We start from the raw sequence: 24,660 nt of genomic DNA, 5'->3' as shown, positions 1-24,660 counted from the left end.
GTTGTGGGTATTGCATGTGTGTAGATGGGAGCTTGTAAGCCCAATTAGCCTAGCCCAGTATCGAATATGAAGATTGTTTTACTCATACATGTTATGATGTCTAAAGTTTGTATTGTCTTTGTCCGATAGCTTTCGATATCACGAATGCAAGCGCAGGGATTCAATGGCCATCAAAACCCATACCGAGTCCAACAACCCAAGCAGCCTGATGACGGCGAATGCTATTCTGATTACAATGAAAAGATACGGACAGGCAAAAGATAACTGATGTACCACAACTTAACTCTCCAATACCCAAGCACACTGAATACGGGCCTGTCCAAATGGAAATTGCGATTGCCACTGCTTAATAAATACATTGTGGAGTCCCTCCCAGCACCCCTTTCACCCCCTCTCTCGGTATCACCATTTCCAGGATATGGCCGAACGAATTGTATACCAACTCCCATAGCCAATAAATGAAATCACCGGAAGCACAATAAACACGGCCCCAACAAGGATACCTTGTTCGAAGAAGCCTATCGCGGTTCCGGGACCCTGGCCTGTAGGCCGCAAGGGCCGTGCGGCCTCAACCTGCAGGCGATCCAACGCCGCTCGATCTAACCCCTTCAGCTCTTGCACATTCATGTTAGACTTGTTTGTCTCCCGTATGTACTCTGGCCGTGGCCGGGAGAGCATTTCCGTGCTATATCGCAGTATGGGAGATGGGGAGGGTTGGCCATGGTGAAACGGGATGGCAGGTCCAACTGTCTATATTAGCCGACAGCACTTCAATCGTGGATGATAACTAACTTAATAGCTCCGATGGGATATGGTTGGCAAGCGTCAATCGGCTGTTGATTTGCTGGCTGAGGAATTTTGCCGCGGCGGGCTCTGCGAAGTGGTACGCGACCAGGTATTCCGAGCTACAAGATGGCAGCGTCAGCAAGATCCATCGCTTACCAGGGGGCTATCAAGTACTAACCCTTCTAATGCCACAACGGCGTCAACGAGACCTGTTACTGTGACGATAGGCAGGTACGACCCGCGTGGTCTGGCTTTAAAGACTGGCGCATGCCTGTCAATTGGTCAGTTTGGTGGGTAATTTGTTACGAGAATCCGATGCCATGTACTGACCGGTCTTGGATATCGACCAGCATCAGGCTCGTAGTCCCAATGACAGAAGCTTCTCCCGAGCGTTCAGCGTCAGTGACAGTTTGGCGCAACTTGTCACCTCCCGTGATACGTTCACGTCGCGAGTTGTCAGGAGCTAGGCGAATACATGCGTCGACAAACTTCTTCTTGACCCATTCATTGACAAGGATCAAGTCTGGTGCGTGCGGTGAAGCGCCCCGATATGAGACATGTGCTGCGACAATTGCGCTCGCAGCCTGCTCAACATTGGCAGTCCGGTCGACGACAGCGACCGAGCGTAATTGCGGCTTTGACGACAGACATTTTGCTAAGGAAAGTTCTCCTGTCTGGTCTACCACGAGAGCTACCTGGTCTTCCTCCACCTCGGTTGGCTGGCTGTCAAGCAAGGCGTATGTCTCTGCGTCCAGACACGTGAAGAGGATAGGGAGAAGACGATCAACCGCAAAGTTGCCGATCTGCAAACGTGTCCAAAGTAAGTATCGTAACGTATAGGAGCATATCTCATCCAATCCGCACCTCGATTGCAAATGTGTTGCCAGCAGCAATGGCAGCGGCGGCAGCGACGACGACGGAATACCAGCGCGTGTGCTCAGCAGGACGAATCACAACCACGCCAAATCCGACGCGACGGTCAGGTGAATTCTGCCCCTCGGCAAGCTGGTATTCCTTCTTCACGCATTGATCAAAGTCGATTGACTCGTAGTATTGCTTTACAGCAAGGGTCGTCATTGCGCACTCGACGTCTGCTTCAGCAGCGGTCACCCTGCGATCAGACACAATGGCTCCGCAGGCCTCGGCCTGGAGCTGCTGCAGTTTCGCATGAAGAGCGATCAGTTGGCTCTGCTGGAATCGGACACTGGCTGTGCGCCCATCGAGGGCTGCGCCGTACACGCTGGACAGGCGGCTCGGTTGCAAAGACATTTCAATGGTAGGTGGCGCAATGACTTCTCTGCGCTGTAGGTTCAAGGAAGTTCTTCTTAATCCTCCTCCAAGTGTCGCCCCCATCCGTCCCCAGATTCCGCGGCGAAGCCCCCACCGGAAGAGCTCCTCCCCCTCCCGGAAGAGCATTGCGCCACTCCATCCGCTTCCTTGTCGCCAATAAAGGATAGCTGTGCTGGCGTGGATGACCCTTGCTCAGTACAGTCAACTTTCGTTTTCCCTCTAACGCCGACGCGCAACAATGGCAACAACAACTGTCACCGCAACCACTTTGTCTGAGACTCTCCAGGACTATCACATCCATTTAACTGGCGCCGATGATCCTCCTCCAGTGCAAGTAACAGCGCGACAGTCGCGAGCCCAGAATCCACCAAACTGGCCGCAGAACTACCGCCGTGTGCCGCCATACCGTCCTATCAATCGGCATCTTGATCCCACTGAGCGACCGAACGGAGCAAGTACCGGCGAGTACATTTTCGTCAACGTGATGCTGAATGGAGTGCGCATCAACTCGGTAAGGCTAGCTTTCTCTTTCTTGTCTATCATGTGGTGCAACAGCTCCTGATCTCGCAAAAAAAAAAACACAGTTCTTGGTGACTACGTACGAAAAGTCGCTCGGGAAGATCTATCCTCGGCTGACGAGGTATGACATTGGAGGTGAATGGTAACTGAGAATGCCACAAAAGGGCCATCATATTCAAACAAGATCAATAATTGTACTGTTTGTTGCACTTTTATCCTAACCAGTGTAGTTGTACCAATATTGCATGCACCGGAGGGGAGCCCACCTCCACCGGAAATGTCTCTGCAAAGCATCCGGAGGACGCTCGGAAAGAAAACGGTAAAATAATTAAGAAGCTGTCGTAATGTATAAGAATGATCAAAATGGCATAATCCCAGAGGTATCTTTACGTACAGCAGCCAAATCCAACCTTTGCACTTCACCATGCCCAACGCACTCCGTGATCTCACCGAGACTCTCGTGGATGAGGAAAACAGCCTCATTTTTGAGAAAAATGTCTCCATCCCTCTCACAGCCGACGGGACCGTTATTCGGTGCAACGTTTACCGTCCCAAAGCCGAGGGCAAGTACCCTGTCCTGGTCACGTACGGGCCATATGGGAAGGACATTTACTATGGAGAGTACGCAATCCACTCCAATCTTCGCTGATGCATTACCGATTCTTACTCACTGCTGCCAGCTTTCACCCCAAATCCTATTCTGAGGTAAATCCCGAGCATAAATCCAAATATGCCGCATGGGAAACGCCCGAGCCGGTCTTTTGGACTGCCCGCGGCTATGCGGTTGTGAGGGCCGATGAGCGAGGCCTGGGCCAGTCCCCCGGCGTGTTGGACACCATGTCTGCAGGCACGGCAAACTACTTCTTTCAGGTTGTCGAATGGGCCGCGGACCAGCAGTGGTCTTCCGGCAAGGTTGGCCTTTTGGGGGTCAGTTACTATGCGGGTATTTTCTCGCCTTCCCGCGAATCTGCTTCATACGGACTAAATATTATGCAGGAAGCCAATGGCGAGTGGCAGCAAAGCGACCGAAGGGCCTCGCTTGTGTCGTTCCCTGGGAGGGAATGTCCGACTATTACCGCGACCGTTGCCGCCACGGAGGTATCTTTTCGAACAACTTTATCAACTTCTGGTGGAACCGGCAGGTCATCACTAACCAGTACGGCCGACCTGGTAGAGCAGCTGCCAAGTGGGGGGAGGACACCATCGAGGGCGATCTATCATCTGGAGAGCTCCTGGCCAATGTGCGTGACCAGAATTTGGACAACGATGCGAACAGGTTCCTTGATGATGAGTACTACGCGTCCAAGGTCTTTCCGCCAGAGGATATTGAAGTGCCGCTTCTATCAGTGGCTAACTGGGGAGGAATCTCCCTTCACCTGCGAGGAAATGTCGAGGGCTACACGTACGCAGGGTCGAAATCGAAGTGGCTGCGCTTCATTGTTGGACGCCACGATCTCCCATTCTACTACAAAGAGGAGGTTGATGTGCAGGTGAGTTTCCTTGAGGCGTTCCTCAAAGACAACGACTACGCCGGATGGAAATCTGGCCAGGTTCCTCCCGTGAGTGTGTGCCTACGCAAGGGCAACGTCGGTTTCAACAACCCCGAGGGCGAAAAGACGTTCCCCCGTCGCGAGGAGCAAGAATGGCCGATTGCGCGTACGGTCTATACGAAGTACTATCTCACCCCATCGCGCGTCCTCACCGAGCTGCCACGACCTACGGTGAACCCAACAAAGCTCTCATACAAGGCTTTTGGCGCTCAGGCCGATTCCCACATGCTCCAGTTCAACACGGCACCTGCAACAGCCGAGTACGAGGTCACCGGCCATATTGTTGCGCACCTCAACGTGTCCGTGACGAGCGCCATCTCGCCACCACCGGCCAACCTCGATCTAGATCTCTTCGTCACTCTGAGGCACCTTTCCGCCACCGGAACCGAGATTTACTACACCGGCTCATCCGGTGACGCGGTTCCGGTGACTAAAGGATGGTTGAGGCTCAGCATGCGGAAGGTGAACGAGGCCAGTCCCCGTCATCGGGAATACCTTCCCTGGAGGGAATACCGCTCGACCGATGTTCTCTCAGTGAAAAATGAGGAGATTTACACATGCGATGTGGAACTGTGGCCCACAAATGTTGTCGTCCAAGAAGGCGAAACCCTCATGTTTGAAATTGCTTCAGAGGACACTCAAGGCGCTGGATTGTTCATGCACAACTCTCCACTAGACAGGTAGGAATTTCCAAGCACGTCAATGTCTATGGTTGGATACTGATGATAGCTACAGACCAAAGGAGAAGTTTGGCGGAGAAAATCACATTCATTTTGGTGAATCGCTCGAGAATTACCTTGTGCTTCCGATCATCCCAAAGGCTGCTTGAGGTTTGCAGAGGCCTAGAATGATTCGGACGTTATAGTTGCCTTAGATAGCTTGACCAACAGATATAATTGCCAGTGAATCAGATGTATGAATGCAAATGAGCACTTTGCCTTTATCAAAAACAACTATTCCACACACGCCGGCGGGCTGGGGTAACCATCTGTCACCCCCACCACGGAACACTGCCTTGACAAGTGTGATGAATGAACCCTTATGTCGCCAATTATGACCAGAAATCCAACCCCCACACCATCCGATCCCGTATGTTAAGGAGCTTCAACAATGCGGGGGAGGCGTAGATGATGGGGACGCTCCGCTAGGCCGGAATGCTGGGGGTACTCCTAGTAGGTCTGCTCTGCTTTAAATCTCTACTCAGCGCACAAGAGGCATTATAAAACTGAGTAATTCAAGAGCATCGACCCGAGCAAGCCACTTTTTTATTCAAAGACTCACCCCTCAGGCGACACAATGGAGTTTCTGAATCCTGCTAGGGTGCGTTTATCTGCTACAGGCCCCTGCTCAAGCTGGTCAACCACCTAATATATTCCCTTTCCAGACTCTTCCTCTCTATAGGCGGGCGCTCGCGTTATTTAGCGTTAACGTATTCGTCTTTGCAGGTAATATGTTTGCGGTATGTGCTGACTATTCTACAGTGGTATCTAGTCCTACTGATTAATCATTCTCTGCTATCTTAGGCGGCGCCGGCCACCACATTTGGGAGTCTCGCCAAAGACTTTGGGGTTCCTTTTTCACAATTAGCAGACTTGATCACGTATCCTGCCTTACTTCTTGGGCTTGCCAACCTGTTCTGGGTTCCTACCGCATTGTGCATTGGCAAGCGCTGGGCAATCATCTTTTCCATGATTATTGCTCTCGCTGGAGTCATCTGGAGCTGTGTTGCACCGACGTACGATCAGCTTCTTGCTTCGCGAATAGTGGCAAGCTTCGGTATCTCTTTTTCGCACCCGTGCAGCCTATTTAGCTGACTCTGGAGCAGGTGCAGGGTCTGTGGAATCCATTGGACCGAGCATTATCGCAGGTGAGTTGCTTCTCACGATGTCACAATGTCTTTATGACGCATGCTAAATCCTACCAACCACAGATCTCGTCTCGCCGCGATATTACGCCACAGCCATGGCCTTTTATGCCCTGTCACTCTCTGGTGGGTCGCAGCTTGGTCCGCTTGTTGCAGGCTATGTGTCCGCAGCAAGGGGATGGAGATGGTTTTTCATCACTTGCGTTATTGTCATTGCTGTGGATCTGGTTGTCGTCTTCTTCCTACTTCCAGAAACGCTTTACGAAGCACATCATCCTTCATCAGGGGCTGGAATGGCCCCTACCGACGAGGATACTACCAAGGGCACCACACTGAGAGTTGAAAATGCCAGTGGGCTTGAGTCCTCTGTAGGCCAGGCTACACACGACGCTCAGCGATTCCAGTCGGATTTTTTGCAGCTGTCGATCTCTGAAAGGGCAAAGCAGACTGGGATCTGGAGATACTGGCTCCGCACGTTCATCCAACCCATCTCACTGGCTGGTAAGCCGGCAATCCTGTACAGCTCGATCACTTACGGGATCGTGCTCGGGAGGTTTGTCTATACACTTCTTCCATTATCCTCAAAAGCACAGCTGACAGAGACCGCAAAGCGTCATTGCCGTATCCACGCTGTCCCCGCAGCTTTTCTCGCCGCCCCCCTACCACTTCTCTGAAGTCTCCCTCGGTCTCCTCTCCAGTGCAAGTTTTATCGGCATACTACTGACCTTCCCAGTCGCTGGTCCTCTAACAGATAAGCTCGCCCACTTCCTCGACACCCGAAACGGCGAGCACAAGCCGCGTCACCGACTTCCAGCACTTATAGCCCCATTCTTCATCTGCCCAGCTGGAATCATATGTTTCGGATGCTCCGTCGCCAGGCACCACCATTATGCTCTCCCAGCCCTCGGCTCCGCGATGCTTTCGACAGGTTTGACGCTCGTGCCATCTGTGACAATGTCTTACGTGGCAGAGGTGTATGCGGAGTCCAACAGCCAGGCGTTCGTGGCCATCAATGCGCTGAAGAATGTGATTGGATTCGGGTTCGCAAAAGGAAGTTATCAGTGGATGGAGCGAATGGGTGTCGAGAATATGTTCTTCACGATGGCTGGGATTGAGTGGGCGGCTTTGGGGCTAGGATTGTTCCTCTACTTTCCTCACGTTTTACCTTGTCGCCGGACTTGATAGCCAAGTATATAGAGGAATGAGAGCAGGTTCTGTTCTGTCACTTGCGATCAGAGACCTGCCCCGGAAATCCGCGTCTCAAATAATGCTTTCCAGATCAATGTGAAGGCCATCAAATCTCTCTCTCGATATTTTATTCCAGTCTGAATCATGGAATACTTCAAAATGCCGTGCATCTTGTACACTTCCCGAACCGGTTAAAGCATTGAGCATTGTTCTTATTTTCCAGACTCACAACGCAGAGTCTGAAGCCACCAAAATGGCCCAAGGGGTAACCTTCTTCATGTCAGAAGCGATCTTTTTGAAGAAGTAACCCATCAATATAACACCTAATGTTGGCATGTACCTGACCAGATTCGGGGTGGTTTTATTTTCAGCTGGCAAAACATGCGTGACGGTGCTAACTCTGAGAACAGTGGAATGCATTGTGGCGGATGTCATAATTTTATATTCGCGGTTCGCGCTGCATACATATAGCGAGCCTGGGGGGGTCTGTTTTGCTCGAGGTGATAGGCCTAGTAAGATCAAGTGTTTCTGAACTTACCCCAGGGTCGTGGAATTATATACATCTACACCAAGCGACCACGACACAGTCACCAGCAAAGCGGTCAAAAGACAGCATTAATCCATAAATCGATCCTTTAGCACCATCACCGGCGTATCTTAAATCCAAATAGCCAGTGTGAGCGATAAACTTCAATTTTATGGAGGTCAAGCGGCTGCTTCAACAGGTGGCTGGCGGATCACATGACTGATAGCTCCGCAAAATTCCGCTTACATAACACCGAGGCCGCCTTGTCTCCGCCTTTTCTCCGCAAGCACACCCAAACTTCTCAACAATTCCACCTCGAGCCGACAATGAGCACTGCCAAACGGAAAAACGGCCTAGAAGATAGCGATAAGCCATCCGAAGGTACCAAGAAGAAAATAACTCGCAATCGAACAGCGCTTGCCTGCGAGGAATGTCGCGCGCGCAAGAGGCGGTGTGATGGGGCGATCCCTGCGTGTGGCGGATGCGTGAAGCGCATGTCCGCCTGTGTCTATGCCTCTGAGATCCACGCAAAGGTGTGGCGGGATAGGTGCATTATCCCCCCTCTTGGATCCTCGTCGGTGTTGCTGGTCAAGGTGTTAAATCTAACGCGAAACTAGCATGATCCAGTCCCTACGCTCCCGCCTGGAGGAGCTTGAAAAAGGAGACGATTCGGGGGGAGAGCCGGAAAGACAGGCGTCTGATCATGAGGTACCAATTACGGAATTTAACGGAGAAGCTCAACAGCACAGGGAGGCTGCTGGCATGCAAGGTGAGGCGCCGTCTGAGCCGTCGCCGGCAGTGTCACCGGCTGCTATTCCGCCTCCTCTTCAGAACCGACGACCCCCAGCAACCGATATTACCCAAACCAGACGACAGACCCACATTCGCCCGAACGCGATAGCCCAGAGCGGTTATTCACCAAGAGGCCTGGAGCCGTGTAGTGTAGAGAGGCTTATGAAACCTCTCAATCAAGCCATTGACTCCAGGAGTGGACGATTCGGTGTATCTGGCGAGCCTACCTTGCTCACACATGCAGCACCTGCTGGCGCTGTTCGAGACGGACAAACAAATTGCTCTTGCGATCGCATTCTGGGTGCCTCAAAATGGCGTCTACCACTGCGAAGACACGCAGATGATCTACTAGTATTATACTTCTCTCGTGTTCACCGCATGTATCCCATTCTCCACGAGCAGACGTTCCGAAGGCAATATGAGTCACTATGGCAGTCTCCGACAAGGCCGTCGACAGATCGCGCCTTGAGATGTCCCGGGTTATGCAAGCAAAAGAGCCAGGGCAAGACGTTCGCCGCGATGGTGCACGCCATCCTTGCTTTGGCGTCCTTGTTTGAGTCTGGAACATTGGAGCACAACACGCTACAAGCGGACAACTACTTTGAATTGGCACAGGAAATTAACCTTCTGGAGATACTTGACTACGAAGTCGGAATCGAGCTCGTGCAACTCGGCCTCCTGATGGGATTTTACCTCCAAAGTACAGAGAGATTTTCCAAGTGCTGGAATATAACCGGTTTGACAATTCGAATGGCGCAGAACATGGGACTACAACTTGGGCTCGAGGAAGCCCGACGGAAAGGATTGTTCACTCTGCATGCGACTCAGCTTGATTGCGAGATAAGGATCCGAGTGTGGTACGGATGCGTTCTACTGGACAGGTAAGGGATGCTCTCAAAAAACACTACTAGATGCTAATAATGATGGCCCAGAGAAATATCCATGTCTTTTGGGCGGCCACTGATGATCAATTCTGGCGGTGAAGGTGTCAGATTGCCTGAAGCAATTGATGACAATCGGCTCTCTGAAGACTCGGGCTCTCGGAACGTGCAGCCGACGGGTTGTCCCAGCTTATTGGAGTCCTACATCCAAACGATCCAGCTGTACGATATTCTCAAGCAAGTGCTCCACCGAGAGGAGATCAGAGAAGCATCGACAGTTAGCCCAGATATTTGCTCGTTGCTGAACCTGGATACCTCGATCATGGAGTGGCGAGACGCTCTGCCTTCTTACTTACAGTATGATCCTGCCTTCGATGAAATGAATCCAGGAAGTCGACATTCTGGCTTCTCCGGCCAGTCCAAGCGCCTCTACATAAGGTGAGTACTCTTACCTATATTCTGTTTGGCACTGCCTAACTTAGTATAGATTTCTGCATGTGCGGGCCCTAATACTACGGCCGGCCTTGGATCTCCTGTTCCAAAAACAACAAGAGAAACCTCCAGTAAAGGATAAGTCATTGAGGGAGGCTCGGGCCGAGGACCTTGTACTCACAGATTTAGCTACACAGTGTGCGCTGTCAGCACACAATCTGGTGAAGTTTCTTGGAGGTCAGACTCAGAGTAAGAGCTTGGTGGCATGGTGGTATAATATTAGCTGTAAGCGCCAGAATTTCTGCCCCGCGGTTCATGCTTGACAAGCAATAGATCTTCATACATGTGGAAGTACACTTCTGATGGCCCGACTATGCATCTTCAAAGATATGGCGATTTCCAGTGAGCTGTGCCGCAGCTGGGAGCTCTGTTTACAGTGCATTTCGCGCTACAACGGTGTTAGCAGCATAGCCAGAAAATCTGTGCGGCTTCTGAAGGAAAGCGCCAAGTGCCTGATAGCCCAGGAGACTGTGTTTCAAAGGACAACTTTAGATGACGATTTGCCGGCTATGACCTCGGTCAGAGGCATTTTGAATGCCGGCTCTCGCTCAACCCTGCAATCAACTCCACAATTTACCACAGGCAATGAGTTCAGCCTGGGGAACCGGAATTCGCCGTTACTGCATACTGCGCAGGACGACGTGGTTGATCCAGATTTGGTATTCGCACACAGTGGGACTCAGGCAGAGCCACAGCTTCCTGGGGACACGGGCATAGATACTTTGGTTGATCCCTCGCAACTCGATGGACCAGAGGTGACTTTATGGCACAATGATGGGGGTATTGGCTCATACTGGCCTTTTATGCCGTTTCTCTCCCAGTTAGAAACGCTCCCCGCCGAGTTCGATCCGTTTAGTCTGGACTGAATCTTGAGCTGTAGATCATTTACTTGTTGGCCGCCGGTGACGTGATAATGATAGTGTAATAAACTGTCCATTTCTAGGGAAATGTTCTAGCGCTAACTTCTACAATCCGTCGTCATGCAATAGGGTGAGGAGCAACTTGCCGATAGTGGTACGGCTTTCGAGGTCCTTTGATAGACATGGAAATTAGCAAGCGGTATGGGCGTCGTAGGAATGGCGTAGGGTGTCTCACCGAGTGAGCCTCCTGTACAGCAGCTAACGAGTAGGTTTTGTGAATGTTAATCTGGAGATTCTCCTGGAGAATCAGGCTGAACAGCTTCTGGGCATAGAACTCGAACTCTTCTCGAGTGTGCATATATCCAAGGAGCGTTGGCCGGGCAACTTTTATGCACTTGGCGCTCAGGAGACTGCCATCAATTAGTCCTGATGGAAGAGCAACAGTGAAAGATCGTCTACTGAAGCTTCACGTACCTGAGTGGCAGAGATGGAACAGGACCGCTCGCGTTTCCAAACCATACCACAGTGCCCTTTCTCTTAACAGCCTCGAGACTCCCCTCCCAAGTGTCCTTCCCAACCGAGTCAAACACCACGTCGACCCCCCTGCCTTGCGTGATTTGGCGGACAATCTGGGGCCAGTCTTTACCCTCCGGGCTCCGATAGTCCAAAACATGATCTGCACCAAGACCCTTGACCAAAGCAACTTTTTGAGGTCCGCCAGCAGTCCCAATGACCTTGGCGCCAATCTTTTTCAGAATCTGGGTCATGAGAAACCCCGCACCTCCTGCAGCAGCATGAAGCAATACCCAGTCGCCCGCCTTGACTGTGTAGGCTTCGTGAGTGAGTGCTAGACCAGTGAGCCCACTGAGGAAGGCAGCTGTAGCCTCCTCATCAGAGATACCAACTGGCAGCTTTATTATCTTTTCAACAGAAACCGTCGTATATTCGGCGTAACCACCGGTGCCGAGCCAAACGACCCGGTCGCCCACACGAAGACCGTGGGTGTCAGTGTTGGGTCCGAATAAGACGATCGTACCAGTTGCCTCGCGGCCAAGCACCTCTGGCTTGGGAGACGGATAGAGGCCTGTGCGAAAGTACGTGTCGATGTAATTGATTCCAGCGATGGAGTTTTTCACCAGGACTTGGCCTTCTTTGGGAGTGGGAATGGGGTAGTCGAGGCGATATTGCATGACCTCAGGGCCGCCGACATCTTCCACGACAATGGCTCGTTGAGAGACCGGGAGAGATGCCATGGAGAAAAGAAAAGGGGGGCTATCGAGTTGTTGAGCCCAGCTGCGACTCTCGGCTGCATAAATGGCATCCGACGTCCGACCCTGTCCCGCCTCTGCGGAGATATGGCGGATAGTCAGCGGCAGCGCCACATGCTTGAAATCTTGCTTGTCCTGAAATATTTACAGCTTGCGTCCTACTAGGTATTCTACGACCTAGGCTAAACATTACCACGATGAGCGAATGCTGTCTTAGAGGATTTCGCTGGGAAGCGCAACCTAGCGGTCGCGAGGCGATATTGGCAAACAACAACTGCTACGTGACTGGCTCCAACCCACAAGTGGCTGTGATGATCATCCATGACCTTTACGGCTGGAACTTCCCCAACACTCGCCTGCTGGCTGATCACTACGCGGAGGAGGTCAACGCCATAGTATACGTTCCCGATTTGTAAGGCTTGAGCACATTGTCCATATACACGGCTTCTGACACTAGACTACAGTTTCGGCGGCGAGGAACTCCCTCTGGACATTCTTCAAGAGCCAAGCCGGTGGCATGAACTCGACCTCCCCGCATTTATTTCGCGCCACTCCAAAGAAATCCGCGAACCTGATATTATCGAATGCGCCAAAGCTCTTCGCTCGACGCACCAGCGCACCGCGGCAGTCGGTTTCTGCTATGGAGGCTGGGGAGTGTTCCGCCTGGGGGGACGAGGCAAAAACTTGGTAGACTGCATCTCTACCGCCCATCCGAGTTTCCTGGAAAAGACCGAAATCGACAAGGTGGGCGTGCCGGTACAGATACTGGCACCGGAAATCGACCCAATGTTCACTGCAGAGTTAAAGGCGTACAGCAATGAGGTTATTCCTACGTTGGGGGTTGCTTACGACTATCAACTTTTCCCCAGCCTAGAGCATGCGTTTGCAGTGCGAGGGAACCCGGCGAATCCAGGCGAGAGAAAGGGAATGGAGAGGGCAAAGAACTGTGTAGTTCATTGGCTCAAACAGTGGCTGAGAGACACCTAAAAAGTTGAACTGAGCAAACACATTGTGTATCATGAACACTGCACTGGAAGCTATCTATAAATCGTGCATAATCTCCTCTAAGCCTAGCTGATCCCTGCAGCGCTCTATGCTATCTTCCTGAAGCCCACGATAGAACTCAATTTCATCCAATATCTGACACTTCAGGACACGTTCCAACCCTGTCACATTTGAGGAGGAATTCCCAGTGTGCGGCCTGTTTGGCTCATCGGGGAGATTTGACTTGAAAATTCCAGCGGCAGAGAAAGGCAAGAAATCCTCGTAAATAATAGGTTCATACTCGACAAGACCAAGCATCAGCAGTCGATCTAGAAAGACTCGAGGGGAAACCGAGAATCCCCTTTTCATGCCCAGCCTCCCTGCAGAAGTTACACGATAGCGGAAGTAAACCAGCCGCTGGACTCGAAGCTCCTCCCACGTGTCGGGAAACTTCCGGAACGAGTTGTGAAGGATATGTTCGAATTTATGACCAGAAACGTTTGCCGCGTTTCTAGAGGCAAAAGCCAGGAGCTGGTCGTAGAGTTCACGCCCCTTTCTCGTAACGGCCGCGCCACGCTGCTCGACCTCTCCGAAGCGTGCTGTATGCGTACCAAGTACGCTTTGACCGCGGCCGTTGTTAAAAGCGACTCGCTCTTCAAGAGCCTTGAAGCTCGTCTGGCGCAGAAGAATAGGGCATTGGCGAGGAGGGGGGCCTTCAATGATTTCCTTTGCTGGCAGTCCGCGGCAGACCATCGCCTGCTGGACGAGATCAATGTCGAGGGTTCTTGGCGTGAGATGATTAACGTGGGCACTGGGAAAACATGCGATATCTGCTACCATGGGATGCTCTGACTTCAGTCTCTCGTAAGCGTCCATGGAGACAGTGGATCTGGAATGCCACTTGAAGATCTTGAGCGACTCAATGATCAGGTCTTTCGCTTCCTGGGCTGATATTGTTGCTTGACGTTCTGTGAGGTCTATGATTTCACACAAGCGAGGAGTGAACAGGTTCCTGTCTTTCAGAATCTTTCCCACGGCCTCGCGAATGGTGGGAGAGAGCAAGTCCCGCCGTAAGACTGTCGTGAAGACACGAAAAGGATTCTGGTTTAGGGCTCCGGCACCGATGGGGCGGAAAGCAGTCCCGTGAAGAGGAAATCCAACCACTGTAAGGTCGTAATAACCTACAGGATGCATCCCAAAGATCGCGAACAAACGTTTGATCATTTGTAGCTCGTGCTCTGTCCCCAATCGGATGGCCCCGTGTCTCTCTAGCTGATTGCGGAGCGGACGGTCCTCGAGCCGCTTCCCTTGTGCTTCAAGAACGGTGCCATCGACGTCCGTCACGATCTGCAGCAGGTCTCCATACAAAGGGACTTCTGCCCGATACATCTCCGACAGCGCTTCGGAGAATCTGGTGCGGAGATCATCGGCGTTCAAGCTGCTTGCTTGTTAGTATGAGACCGTCCCTTGGAATTGAATACTCACAGTACTGACTCCATTATGGACACTATCAGTCGCTATAGGAAGTGTGACAGAATAGTCAAGCTGAGCCGTCTAGATCTAGATATTGACAAAGCTGCGCCGGTCTTCCGCCGCCGCCGCGGAGATATTGCGGAAGCTGCCGCCTGCCCAAACCTCGATTAAATGCTCTGTGTATGAACTGTTTGATGATTCAGGTTTCAATTTCTTTGACTTTGTTCACGCCAAAATGTCTTGCTGGAAACGCCTTATCCGATTCAAAGACCAGAACGACACCGAGAGATTCGGGGAGCCACTTATTCGAGCTGACGAGGCATTTCTGCTTGATGATCTGATTTTGAAAGGGGCACTCCAAGCACGGTGCCTGAAGGGAGATGACATGTTCAATCTTGTAGCTACCCCAGATGTGGTATGTGTCAAGGAGATCCTTCCCCTCCTGTCGCCCTGCCAGGTCCCGATCGTGAAATGTGTTGGCCTCAACTACATGAAGCACAGTAAGTCATTCATTTGCCATCACTAGGAGTAGACTGACCCATTATAGTCAAAGAGGGTGGCCGCAACCCCCCTCCATACCCGTCCATTTTTATAAAACCACGCTCATCTGTCGCTGCCTTCAATGAGGATGTATTGATCCCAAAGCTGGCACAGGACGACCAACTCGACTACGAAGGCGAGTTGTGTATTGTCATCGGCCGGACGGGCAAGGACATCCCCAAGAGTGAAGCTCTGACCTATATTGCGGGCTTTGTTGTCTCTAATGATGTTTCTGCTCGAAAGTGGCAGCGGGACCCTGCTTACGCTGGCGGCGTTCCTCAGTGGTGCTTCAGCAAGGGCTTCGACAAATTCGCTCCACTTGGTCCAATGCTCGTGTCTCCCAAAGCTGTGGGAAACGCTGGAAATCTTCACCTACAAACATTTGTCAATGGTGAGCTCCGCCAGGATACCAACACCAGCGATCTTCTGTTCAATACCGAGGCGATTATCTCTTTCATCAGCCAGGGGACTACTCTGGAGGCGGGGACTGTCATCATGACTGGGACTCCCGCCGGGGTTGCGATGGGCATGAAAGAGCCCATGTGGCTGAAAGACGGAGATGTTGTGCAAGTTAGTATTGAGGGGCTGGGAAGTGTTAAGAACAAGATGGTCTTTGAGTAGATAGCGACTCTAAATACAAGCTTGTCTGTTTCCAACACTCGTTTGAGGCGCCTGTCTGGCTAATATCCGGGCATCGTCTTGAATGACTGGACTGTAGTTGCGGCAAAGTTCATCTTGTTGGACGCAAAAAATTCCGCCTTATACGGGAAGCGATTGAGCCTAAATATAATGTTAGAAGTGTATAGTCAACATGGCTTGGAGGAGGGCGACTTGCCCATCATCAAGTAGAGCAGTGCGGACAATCAGATGATGTCCACCATGTTTCCAAGGAATCGTCCATAATGTACAGCCACACTGAGAGCAGAATACCTTGTGCTTCTCACTCCCACTGAGGGTGTCCTTTAATACCCAGGTCTTCAGGAGCTCGTCTCCTCGTTCAAGCCTAACGTTCTCTCTCTTGATCTTTGCAGACTGACAGATATATTGTTAGGAGAATAACATATTGAAAATACGTGGATATAAGCTCACTATTTGGCCGGCTGCACCCGCATTTTTCGAGCAGTGAGTGCAGTAACAGAGGAAGACATTCTCAGGTTCCCCTACAATACTGAATCGGACACCTTCGCAGAGGCACTTACCATTCATGCTTGACGCCATGAAGATAGCTTGTAACTCTGAGTCTGGACTGTGCCTGTCCGGTCCCGACTGTATTTGTGCGCCCCTCGCCACTCACGAGGCTGCGGTATCATCGTCCATCCTCCGCAATACCTCCGCACATACCTCGTATAACATCGATCGGGTGAATGTAGGAGGATTGATGAATGTGACTAACTGACGCACCAACGAGTCCCAAAGCAAATTGCAGAATGGCTCCCATGAACGAATTAGTACAGCAATACTACGACTCCCTAGCATGCAAGCATGTCTCGCCGCTCTGGACAGTCCTCGATAAAATGGTTCCACCCCAGCCAAATCCCCGCAGCACCGTCGCAATCTGGCGTTACAACTCTCTGATCGAGCCACTCATGAAGTCAGGGGAGCTGATCACTGCCGAAGAGGCAGAGCGTCGAGTGCTGATGCTCGTGAACCCGACCCTCTCAGCCCCTTACACGACAGACACCATCTACGCTGGGCTGCAGTTGATCCTCCCAGGTGAGACTGCCCCGGCCCACCGGCATATGGCATTTGCTCTGCGGTTCATTGTCGAAGGCTCCAACGGCTTCACGGCCGTCGAAGGTGAGAAGTTGATGATGGAGCGGGGAGATGTCATTCTGACCCCGACCTGGTGCTGGCATGACCACGGCAGCGAAGGGGCGGGCCCGATGGTCTGGCTTGACGGGCTGGATCTTCCAGTCTACCGGTTCCTCCCAGTCAATTTCGCCGAAAACTATGCGGAGTCGAGGTATCCCAGTTCTCTTGCCGCCAGCAGCAAACTGAAGGTATCGTGGGCGACTGTTGCAGCGAAGCTCGACGCGGACATTTCCACATCCAACTACGCCAAATACGAGTATCGATTCGACAATGGAGCTCACCTCTCACGCACTATATCAGCGCAGGCAGAGCGTGTTGCTAGAGGGAGCACAACACTCGCTTCTCGAGAAACCTGCTCCTTCGTTTACCATGTCTACAAAGGCTCGGGTTATTCGGATATCATGTCTCCAGAAGGAAAGGAGGAGAGGGTTGAATGGAAGGAAAAGGACACCTTTAGCGTACCAGCCTGGAGCAAGATTTCGCATACTTGCGACATGTCGGATGGACAAGCTTACCTGTTTGCGATCAATGATAAGCCAATTGTGGAGGCGTTAGGGTTGTGGAAAAAGGAATAGTTTTTTCTTTTTTTCTTCTTCTTTTTTTTTTTTTCGGATTGCCTGAATACAACACTTTCACTATATATGGTCTGTGGTTCCAATCAATGCTTTTCCAGATGCCATAATCTCCAAAAACGTTTTGGGAGACTCCTTCTCGAAAAACATCTCTCCACTCAGCAAGCTCCTTGAAATAACATCAATCGCAAAGGGGAACATCTCCTTCTCGTAGGCCACAATCGCCTCCTTTGTGACTCCGAGTTCGTTCAGCTTGTGCGCAAGGATAACAGAATCACGCATGGCACAGTTGACACCGTCTCCGACAAAGGGTGTGGTAACGTGAGCTGCGTCACCGATCAGAGTCACGTCTGCGACGGCCTCCCAGTTTAAATGCTCGGTGGGCATGTAGTACATCAGCCACGGGCGGAAAGGCCCCTCGCTCTGGCGAATAATCTCCTGCATCTCCGGGGCGTAGGAGCCAAAGTACGCATCCTGCAGGAGGAAGTTCTTGGCCGCATCAAAATCAGACCAGTCTACCCTTTCGCTGGTGGCAACGTCTTCTGGCTCTTGTAGGCCAATGTCGACACGGTAGTGGCCATCGCCTTGACGGGAGTTGAACATGTGCTTGCCATCTCCCATGACAATCATGGAGCCCATGCCGGCGATGGATTCCATTTTGGCGTAGAAAGGGTTTGTTGGGAAGATCTTTGTGGTGATGAAGAGCTTGTTGGAGTAGGCCGGCTGGGCAGAGGTGACCTGAATCCAGTTAATGAACCAATCAATGCGAGGGCCAAATCTTCAAAATGGCCTACCAGATGTCTGATCTTGCTGAAGGTGCCATCGGCTCCAACAACAAGCTTAAAGCCCGAGGCCGTGGTTCCATCGGCAAAAGTGAGCACAACCTGCCCGCGGGCGTCTCTCTCTGCGCTCTGCACGGCCTTGGACCAGACGACTTTCTCGTCCGGAATCCCGGTCAAAAGCACTTTTCGAATCGCCCAGCGGTCGATCTCGGGCGCGTCGCGGCCCTCACCAAAGGCAAAAACCTGTTCGCCCTTGTGGTTGTAGAGCCGGTGAATGGTGGCGTCACCGGTGCGAGAGTGCTTCTTGAACTCGGCAAACACACCAGCCTCACGCATGGCGCGCTGGCCACTGCCGGGGTGTAGGTCCAAGCATCCACCGTGCGGCGGGGCGTCCTTCTGGCTGCGTTCGTAGACAACGTAGTCGATGTTGAGCTTCTGTAAGACGGCGGCCAGGGCCAGACCGGCAGGACCGGCGCCTACGATTGCAATTGTGGGGAGGGCCATGGTTGGATTAGAGAAAGATTGTCCGTGTGGAGGAAGCTACCCCGGGAATGCTTTAATATTGTAGAGCAGAATGTGTGGAGGAGCGAAAATCCCGGAAACGAGCGGAAATGAACCTCGGCAGGCGTGCGGAGTTAAGGCGGATCAGCTCTATTCTCTGCTACATACAGTTCGTTCTACTACTGCTCGCGCTACTCCTCCTTGAAATAGATCGAATTCTCCCATCGCGACAGCCGCTGCCCAATCTCTGGCCGCTTTTTGATTGCCGCCTCGTCCTCGCCACTGCGCACCCGCTGGATGAGCTCGTCCACGTCAATGTCGACTCCGATCGGATTCCGCCGGTATTCCTCGCTCGCCATAAAGTCGCGCGCCTCCTGCGAAGTCGCAAAATTGTCCACCTGAAGCTCAAACTCGTTCCCATCCGGATCAAAGTAGTACATGCTGGTGCTCATCCCGTGGTTGACAGGCCAGTGCGGCAAGATCCCGCGCGCCTTTTTCTGCTCGTAGCTAGTAACCAGGTCCGAAAGGCTGTCTAAAGTAAAGGCAATGTGGTAAATGCCCGCAGCATTCTTGCGGTCGGCAATGTGCTTGTGGTTGGGGTCGTTGACAATCACAAGCCGGTGATGCTCGTCGTCGTACGCGATGAAAGCAGCCTTTTCGTTGCGCAGGGTGATTTGTCCGCCGAAGAAATCGAGGTGCCACTTGATCATCGCTTCGAACTTGTCGGGCGTAGTGCGCAGCCCGAAATGGCCGATACAGGAGGGGCTGATCAGATTCTCTTGGGAGGAAGCCATTCTGGCCGTAGTAGAAGACGGCGAAGTCCACAGAGATGAAAAGAAAGGACGCTAGCTGGACAGGGGACGAGATGAGAGCCACGCGCTGGTCTTATGGAGTGGCTATGTGATGTGCTGTTACCGGAGATGCGGGCTTAAGGCGGGATCTGAGATGCCCCAAAAATGGCACTCGGAACATGATCGGGGGCGTGGGACCATATTTTAGTCTGACAGACTTCTGAATCTATCTCTCGTTTCTTAATCATCCTTTTCTGTGCAGAGAGCACCATGTCATACCACCTCACAGAGCACCCAGCTATTGGCCGTATTAGGGGCATAAGCAAAGTCCCTGGAGTTGTCCAGTATCTTGGTGTGCAGTATGCCACCCTAGTGGATCGCTTCTCGCGAGGTGTGCTTCTTGACTCTTATGAATGTCAAGACCCCAAGAGAGTGCTTGATGCTACAAAGTTGGGGTATCTTCCACTCCCTCTACTCCAGTGCTGGCCAAGAGCTAACCAATATGCCCATAGTCCAATTCCGCTGAGCCCCGAGAATGGCTGCGAATGGGAGCAAACGCTGCTTCAGCACTCTCTTCCATTCTCTAAACTTTCACAGTCCGACACTGAGTGCTTGACACTGAGCTTGGCTGTTCCTGAAGTGACCCATGCCACCTCGTTGCCAGTGCTGATCATGGTTCATGGTGGTGCATTCGTTACTGGCAGTAGCTCGTATCCTCAGTATGACCTCGCTCGCATTACAAAGTTGAGCCTTGATGAGGGAAAGCCAATGATTGCCATAGGAGTCAAGTATAATTTATCCCCATTCCACACTATTGACAGATATCTTTCTCTGATACCTAGCAGTTACCGTCTCGGGGTTCCAGGCTTCCTCTACTCGTCCGCTATGGCAGCGGCAGGCTACAAGCCAAATAACGGGCTGGATGATCAGCGGCTCGCAATGCGCTGGGTGAAGCGCCACATCGCTGGCTTCGGAGGGGATCCTGATCGAATCACCTTTATTGGAGAGAGTGCAGGAGGTGGTACGTCCGATATATATGCCGCCCTGGTCTCTAGTCTTTGTAAAAGCTGAGCTTCATAGCGTCCGGATGCTTTCATCTCCATTCTAGCGAGCCCTTGTTCCAGCAACTTATTTCCATGAGCGGGACGTCGTTGCTACCTGCCCGTCTGCCTGAGCTGCTTGAGAGGTCTTTTGGCAGGATAACCCAGATTTTCGGGACACAAGACCTTTCTCCAACAGAGCAATTGAGGAGCCTTCTCGACACGCCAATGCACGAATTGAGGTTGAAGATTGGCCGTCAAATTCCAGTCGGGCCGATGGTGGACGGCGATCTCATCCCGGAGATCACAAAATTCAAGACTATCGCTAGTGACGTGGAGGTGAAATCTCTCTTTCTAGGTATGAAGCATTGTAAGAGGATCCTGGTAGGTGATTGTGCCATGGATGTAAGCCACACTCAACAAACCCGCTTATCCCCACCGCTTACTGACGAGCTCGACAACTCTACTAGGCCATGGCTCTCGCTCCCCGACTGGCAGCAAGGACAGACATCTTGGCCAAAACCCTCATCAACAGTGTGACCACTGTCTTTGCCGACGTGGATCCAACTGTCGCGCCAGCCCTCGCTGTAGCATACGAGCTCGACCCTGCACTCACATCTAACACGCCCGAGTCGAAGCAGAGTGTGCTAAACCTCGGCAACGACATTTGTTTCGCGGCTGCGGCGCAATCGTTTGTCAAGGCATGGGGTGCTTCAACTAACCCTGGCACGGAAGCTCTGCTTTATCGCTTCAACTGCCCAAATCCCTGGGAAGGCCCCTGGAAGGGGCATGCTACCCACATTCTAGACATTGCATTTGTGCTGCTCAACTACACGGACCACTTATCAGACGGACAACGCCTCTGTTCTGAGCGATTCGCCAGAGATATAATCGCGTTCGTCAACGGAAAGAGACCTTGGGCAGAATATGAACCTGGCAGTGCAGAGGGCTCGATGGTATATGATGCGCCAATGAAAGGAGGGCAGGATCAATCAAGGTTCGTCAAGGACGAGGCGGCAAAGGACACTGGACGAAGATACTTCGTGCAGGAAATTGTTAAGCCGCAGCATTTTGATAAACTTATGCAGAGCTGGCAATTGTTTATGGCCGCCTAAGCCCCGAGTGTCAAAGAATGTAGTTTGAGAGAGGAAATAATCACTCTGCGCTGTTTAGCAAACAATACCAAGTGGGTGGCCAGAGCCAAAGAGTCGCTTGGCAGGGGATTGGATGAGGCGGAAAATTTCATTAGAGATGGTCTGCCATCCATATTATTGTGCTTGTGGGCCTGGGATGAGATATTCAGCAGGCTGGAACCGAAAAACCCTATCAGCTTGAGGCCTATCTGTCCTTCGAACCTCCCATCGTCTCCAATATACAGCAATACCCGAGTCCGAAACGCCTCACCCCCAACTCTCCACCGTACGTTTACGCCCCCTTTACTGACATCATGGCACGCCACTAGACAGACGAGTGAGTTTGTAGCCAGTGCAGTATCTCCAGAAAGAGATAGACCTACCCTTGGGTTCAGAAAGTAAACAGGGATCCCAAGAAGTAAGATCACCACAAATACGGCAGCCAACTGAACGAGACCGCAAGGAAGGCGGACAGTTAGCGTAACTGAGTCACCACTAGATAAATAGGGTAAGTCTATAGAAAGAGACGACTCACTATTCCATAGCCCCATTCATAACCATGCAATGTCACCATTGGTTGCAGTCCGTACGCTGCGCCAAAAGCAACGATACTCTTAAGGCCCACGACGACTACGAGAGCAGGCCCCGGATGCATTGGCTACGCCTCTGTCGCAAAAGTGGAGAGGATAGCGGAGACCGTGATGAAGGTAAACTGATATAGTGTCCATCCCATATACGGCGCCATCCAAGACAACACCTGCGGGCCGTTGCCTGCGCCAAATCCATACAGTAGTATACCACATAGACCGACACACCCCGGGAAGATGATCAGAATGAGGTGGTGCTCGGGTTTATGGATTCCAGACGACCGCCTTGCAAGCCAGAGTGTCGCTTTGCCACCGAACCACCCGGAGTAGAGGATAGCGAGCCCGGTGACTATTGGGGACGAGACCTGCTTAAGTATACTGTGTCAGATAAAGGCAATCAAAACCTGAAATTGCTTCGATGAAAGACTGGGCACTTAGGGTGGAGATGCGCATTTATAAGGCCAATGGACTTTTCAGGCCAGCCGTACAAAGTATGAAACACTGCATCCTGCGTCAGGGAGAGAGCGGTGGAGCATCCTGTGGTTATTATAATAGTTAGCAGTCAGAAAATTAAACAAGCTAAAGTATACAACAAGGGGTTCCTACTTACCCAAGGTGATAGAGAACACAAGCACTGAATAGACAATCGCAGGTGCTGAAAGGGACTGGATCATATGCACATACGACATGCACACCAACTTTGCACCTTCTGGCAAAGCTCCAGGCCAAAAACTCAGGAGTCCGCGGTAGCTCCTTTTGGGCTCCAAGATGGCAGAGTCACTTTGGTTGGGAGCGTGATGGGCCAGATAATTATTCGCTTCATCCGCACAGAGGACCCTGGTGACGCCAAACTCGTCTGTAACCACTACCTGCCCATTGAGAGCAGCAGGCGGGCGGCTGTATCGCGTTTCAAAGCATAGGAAGAAAGTGAAGAATATGCTGATACCCGACACAATTGCGTAAAGACCGTAGTACCACCTGTAGAGTGTATTAGAAACATCGTCTCGTTTAGAGAGTGGAAGATTGCATAGCATAGCTTACCGCCACCCTGCTGCATCGACAACATATGTAATTGCAATATTCAGCACGCTGGAAATGCATGTCTGAGCCCCCCAGTATATGGAAAATATCAAAGGCCTCTGGTGCAAGAAGGTAAGCTCTGCAAGAATGAGTGGGAGAAGGGACTCTGTTGCGCTAGCTGCCAGCCCCTGTACAATACGCAATGCTAGATGGACCTCGTAGGAGTTGTTAAACGCAGCGCCAATAGATGCAGCTGTGAGTACGATGGTGCAGGCTATGAAGACGGGCCTCCGTCCTAACCAAAGAGCTGCGGGGAGAATGATGAAGTTGCCTATGGATGGACATTCTGGTTAGTTTTCCTACGGCGGTTATCGGTCAATGACAGCGAAAGAAAAAGGAGCAAATTTACCCAGTCCGACAGTCAAGGATGGCATGGTCACCAGGTACGTAACCTGATCCATGGAGTACCCCTGAGGGAGATAGACCTCGATGAATCTGTTGAGTATCATCCCTATGCTACCAACGAGAGACAGCGACATGATCGCTGCGTACAGGTTAGCTCTCGTTTTCAATCAGACTGGTCAGGAGATCTCCACATACAGAACCAACAGCATGACCAAATCGTCGCGAGCTTCTTCCAAGAGGAGAGGTTGAGGGGATCATTTGGTGAGGCGGAGGGAATGGGGATGCGGTGGATTTCGCCTCCGCGCTAAATGAGCTGCGGATCACCTTGCACAGGTGGCTTCAAGGTAATTACGGAGGCCTAAAGTGACAGTCGTGCAACATTCCCCACTTCTTAAAAATACTGTATACCGCTTTGCTTACTACTCTTAGAAAGAATTTTTACCCCTTATAGAGCTAGTTAAGTTATTATATAAGTCTTTAAGGATTTTCTAATAGCTCCGCAATCTATTAATCTTAAATTATACAAGGAAAAGATTATAGATCTCTTTAAGACTAGTTCCTATACTAAAACTATTACTCCTCACTTAGGCTATAAGTATAATATTAAAGTTAGTATTTATACGATCAAGTCGCGCCTTAAGGACTAGAGTATTATATAAAACTTTTCTTAAGGCAGGGACCTAGCCCTTCACGCCCGTATTAGGGTCTTAATATATTATATTAGCCTTAGTAAATCTAATATTCTTAAAGTTCTTTAGTCTAAAGGCTATAAGATCCAAGCTTATATACTAAGGTTTATTTATATAAAACTTAAAATACTATACTAAATATTAAATCTAGTTCGTAACTAGGAACAGGTTAATATAATTATAAAGACTTTATATATAGAGCTTACCTCTAGCTAAATTAAAGGCTATAGTTAAAAAATACTAGTAACTTATTTTTAGGGCTAGGGATTACTTATTAGGAGGTACAGGTAACTAAATATATATATTTATTAATTA

General features: G+C 51.2%; 15 protein-coding genes across 15 annotated transcripts; 8 read left to right on the top strand and 7 right to left on the bottom strand.

Annotated features, from left to right (window-relative positions):
• Window positions 1-387: 387 nt before the first annotated feature.
• On the bottom strand, window positions 388-2,065 carry BJY04DRAFT_80680 (uncharacterized protein). The gene is made up of 5 exons (XM_073721113.1): window positions 1,651-2,065; window positions 1,117-1,589; window positions 965-1,057; window positions 793-905; window positions 388-746 (listed from the first exon to the last, which is right to left on the bottom strand). Exons 1-5 carry the CDS (start codon window positions 2,053-2,055, stop codon window positions 403-405), a joined length of 1,428 nt encoding a protein of 475 aa, XP_073570207.1. The 5' UTR covers window positions 2,056-2,065; the 3' UTR covers window positions 388-402.
• A 165-nt stretch (window positions 2,066-2,230) lies between these two features.
• Window positions 2,231-2,841, top strand: BJY04DRAFT_191708 (uncharacterized protein). The gene is made up of 2 exons (XM_073711674.1): window positions 2,231-2,587; window positions 2,661-2,841. Exons 1-2 carry the CDS (start codon window positions 2,315-2,317, stop codon window positions 2,739-2,741), a joined length of 354 nt encoding a protein of 117 aa, XP_073570206.1. The 5' UTR covers window positions 2,231-2,314; the 3' UTR covers window positions 2,742-2,841.
• Window positions 2,842-3,019: 178 nt separating this feature from the next.
• On the top strand, window positions 3,020-4,974 carry BJY04DRAFT_228667 (CocE/NonD family hydrolase; the record flags this gene model as incomplete). The annotated part of the gene is made up of 4 exons (XM_073718899.1): window positions 3,020-3,216; window positions 3,276-3,538; window positions 3,592-4,825; window positions 4,881-4,974. 4 exons carry the CDS (start codon window positions 3,020-3,022, stop codon window positions 4,972-4,974), a joined length of 1,788 nt encoding a protein of 595 aa, XP_073570205.1.
• Window positions 4,975-5,441: 467 nt separating this feature from the next.
• Window positions 5,442-7,892, top strand: BJY04DRAFT_228665 (major facilitator superfamily domain-containing protein; the record flags this gene model as incomplete). Its single annotated transcript, XM_073718898.1, has 6 exons — window positions 5,442-5,465; window positions 5,530-5,604; window positions 5,669-5,921; window positions 5,977-6,012; window positions 6,076-6,562; window positions 6,621-7,892. The coding sequence occupies 6 exons, from the start codon at window positions 5,442-5,444 to the stop codon at window positions 7,189-7,191; spliced, it is 1,446 nt and encodes a 481-aa protein (XP_073570203.1). The 3' UTR covers window positions 7,192-7,892.
• Window positions 7,009-7,892, bottom strand: BJY04DRAFT_191707 (uncharacterized protein). The gene has a single exon (XM_073711673.1). It carries the CDS (start codon window positions 7,630-7,632, stop codon window positions 7,423-7,425), a length of 210 nt encoding a protein of 69 aa, XP_073570204.1. The 5' UTR covers window positions 7,633-7,892; the 3' UTR covers window positions 7,009-7,422.
• A 3-nt stretch (window positions 7,893-7,895) lies between these two features.
• On the top strand, window positions 7,896-10,820 carry BJY04DRAFT_191704 (transcription factor domain-containing protein). The gene is made up of 5 exons (XM_073711672.1): window positions 7,896-8,270; window positions 8,341-9,396; window positions 9,448-9,834; window positions 9,884-10,113; window positions 10,162-10,820. The coding sequence occupies exons 1-5, from the start codon at window positions 7,939-7,941 to the stop codon at window positions 10,752-10,754; spliced, it is 2,598 nt and encodes an 865-aa protein (XP_073570202.1). The 5' UTR covers window positions 7,896-7,938; the 3' UTR covers window positions 10,755-10,820.
• Window positions 10,821-10,853: 33 nt separating this feature from the next.
• On the bottom strand, window positions 10,854-12,001 carry BJY04DRAFT_228664 (quinone oxidoreductase family protein; the record flags this gene model as incomplete). Its single annotated transcript, XM_073718897.1, has 3 exons — window positions 10,854-10,919; window positions 10,984-11,158; window positions 11,223-12,001. 3 exons carry the CDS (start codon window positions 11,999-12,001, stop codon window positions 10,854-10,856), a joined length of 1,020 nt encoding a protein of 339 aa, XP_073570201.1.
• Window positions 12,002-12,070: 69 nt separating this feature from the next.
• BJY04DRAFT_228662 (Alpha/Beta hydrolase protein) lies at window positions 12,071-13,003 on the top strand (the record flags this gene model as incomplete). The annotated part of the gene is made up of 2 exons (XM_073718896.1): window positions 12,071-12,428; window positions 12,481-13,003. Exons 1-2 carry the CDS (start codon window positions 12,214-12,216, stop codon window positions 13,001-13,003), a joined length of 738 nt encoding a protein of 245 aa, XP_073570200.1. The 5' UTR covers window positions 12,071-12,213.
• Window positions 13,004-13,057: 54 nt separating this feature from the next.
• BJY04DRAFT_219383 (DUF1338 domain protein) lies at window positions 13,058-14,499 on the bottom strand (the record flags this gene model as incomplete). The annotated part of the gene is made up of 2 exons (XM_073716583.1): window positions 13,058-14,438; window positions 14,486-14,499. The coding sequence occupies 2 exons, from the start codon at window positions 14,497-14,499 to the stop codon at window positions 13,058-13,060; spliced, it is 1,395 nt and encodes a 464-aa protein (XP_073570199.1).
• A 209-nt stretch (window positions 14,500-14,708) lies between these two features.
• On the top strand, window positions 14,709-15,634 carry BJY04DRAFT_228661 (fumarylacetoacetate hydrolase family protein; the record flags this gene model as incomplete). Its single annotated transcript, XM_073718895.1, has 2 exons — window positions 14,709-14,973; window positions 15,021-15,634. The coding sequence occupies 2 exons, from the start codon at window positions 14,709-14,711 to the stop codon at window positions 15,632-15,634; spliced, it is 879 nt and encodes a 292-aa protein (XP_073570198.1).
• Window positions 15,635-16,440: 806 nt separating this feature from the next.
• BJY04DRAFT_208183 (cupin domain-containing protein) lies at window positions 16,441-17,400 on the top strand (the record flags this gene model as incomplete). The annotated part of the gene is made up of 1 exon (XM_073713959.1): window positions 16,441-17,400. The coding sequence occupies one exon, from the start codon at window positions 16,441-16,443 to the stop codon at window positions 17,398-17,400; it is 960 nt and encodes a 319-aa protein (XP_073570197.1).
• A 60-nt stretch (window positions 17,401-17,460) lies between these two features.
• Window positions 17,461-18,696, bottom strand: BJY04DRAFT_228659 (FAD-dependent oxidoreductase; the record flags this gene model as incomplete). The annotated part of the gene is made up of 2 exons (XM_073718894.1): window positions 18,192-18,696; window positions 17,461-18,135 (listed from the first exon to the last, which is right to left on the bottom strand). The coding sequence occupies exons 1-2, from the start codon at window positions 18,681-18,683 to the stop codon at window positions 17,461-17,463; spliced, it is 1,167 nt and encodes a 388-aa protein (XP_073570196.1). The 5' UTR covers window positions 18,684-18,696.
• Window positions 18,697-18,817: 121 nt separating this feature from the next.
• BJY04DRAFT_191702 (VOC family protein) lies at window positions 18,818-19,667 on the bottom strand. Its single transcript, XM_073711671.1, has one exon. The coding sequence runs from the start codon at window positions 19,472-19,474 to the stop codon at window positions 18,872-18,874; it is 603 nt and encodes a 200-aa protein (XP_073570195.1). The 5' UTR covers window positions 19,475-19,667; the 3' UTR covers window positions 18,818-18,871.
• A 74-nt stretch (window positions 19,668-19,741) lies between these two features.
• BJY04DRAFT_228658 (Alpha/Beta hydrolase protein) lies at window positions 19,742-21,626 on the top strand (the record flags this gene model as incomplete). The annotated part of the gene is made up of 5 exons (XM_073718893.1): window positions 19,742-19,926; window positions 19,984-20,259; window positions 20,317-20,492; window positions 20,552-20,916; window positions 20,982-21,626. 5 exons carry the CDS (start codon window positions 19,742-19,744, stop codon window positions 21,624-21,626), a joined length of 1,647 nt encoding a protein of 548 aa, XP_073570194.1.
• Window positions 21,627-21,936: 310 nt separating this feature from the next.
• BJY04DRAFT_208179 (major facilitator superfamily domain-containing protein) lies at window positions 21,937-23,790 on the bottom strand (the record flags this gene model as incomplete). Its single annotated transcript, XM_073713957.1, has 8 exons — window positions 21,937-21,969; window positions 22,028-22,090; window positions 22,180-22,302; window positions 22,342-22,596; window positions 22,659-22,768; window positions 22,842-23,209; window positions 23,273-23,582; window positions 23,661-23,790. The coding sequence occupies 8 exons, from the start codon at window positions 23,788-23,790 to the stop codon at window positions 21,937-21,939; spliced, it is 1,392 nt and encodes a 463-aa protein (XP_073570193.1).
• Window positions 23,791-24,660: the final 870 nt, after the last annotated feature.

The sequence above is a fragment of the Aspergillus karnatakaensis genome, assembly GCF_047715665.1.
Source record: "Aspergillus karnatakaensis strain CBS 102800 unplaced genomic scaffold BJY04scaffold_31, whole genome shotgun sequence".
Taxonomy (NCBI): domain Eukaryota; kingdom Fungi; phylum Ascomycota; class Eurotiomycetes; order Eurotiales; family Aspergillaceae; genus Aspergillus; species Aspergillus karnatakaensis.
This window is presented reverse-complemented; position numbering and strand designations above follow the sequence as displayed.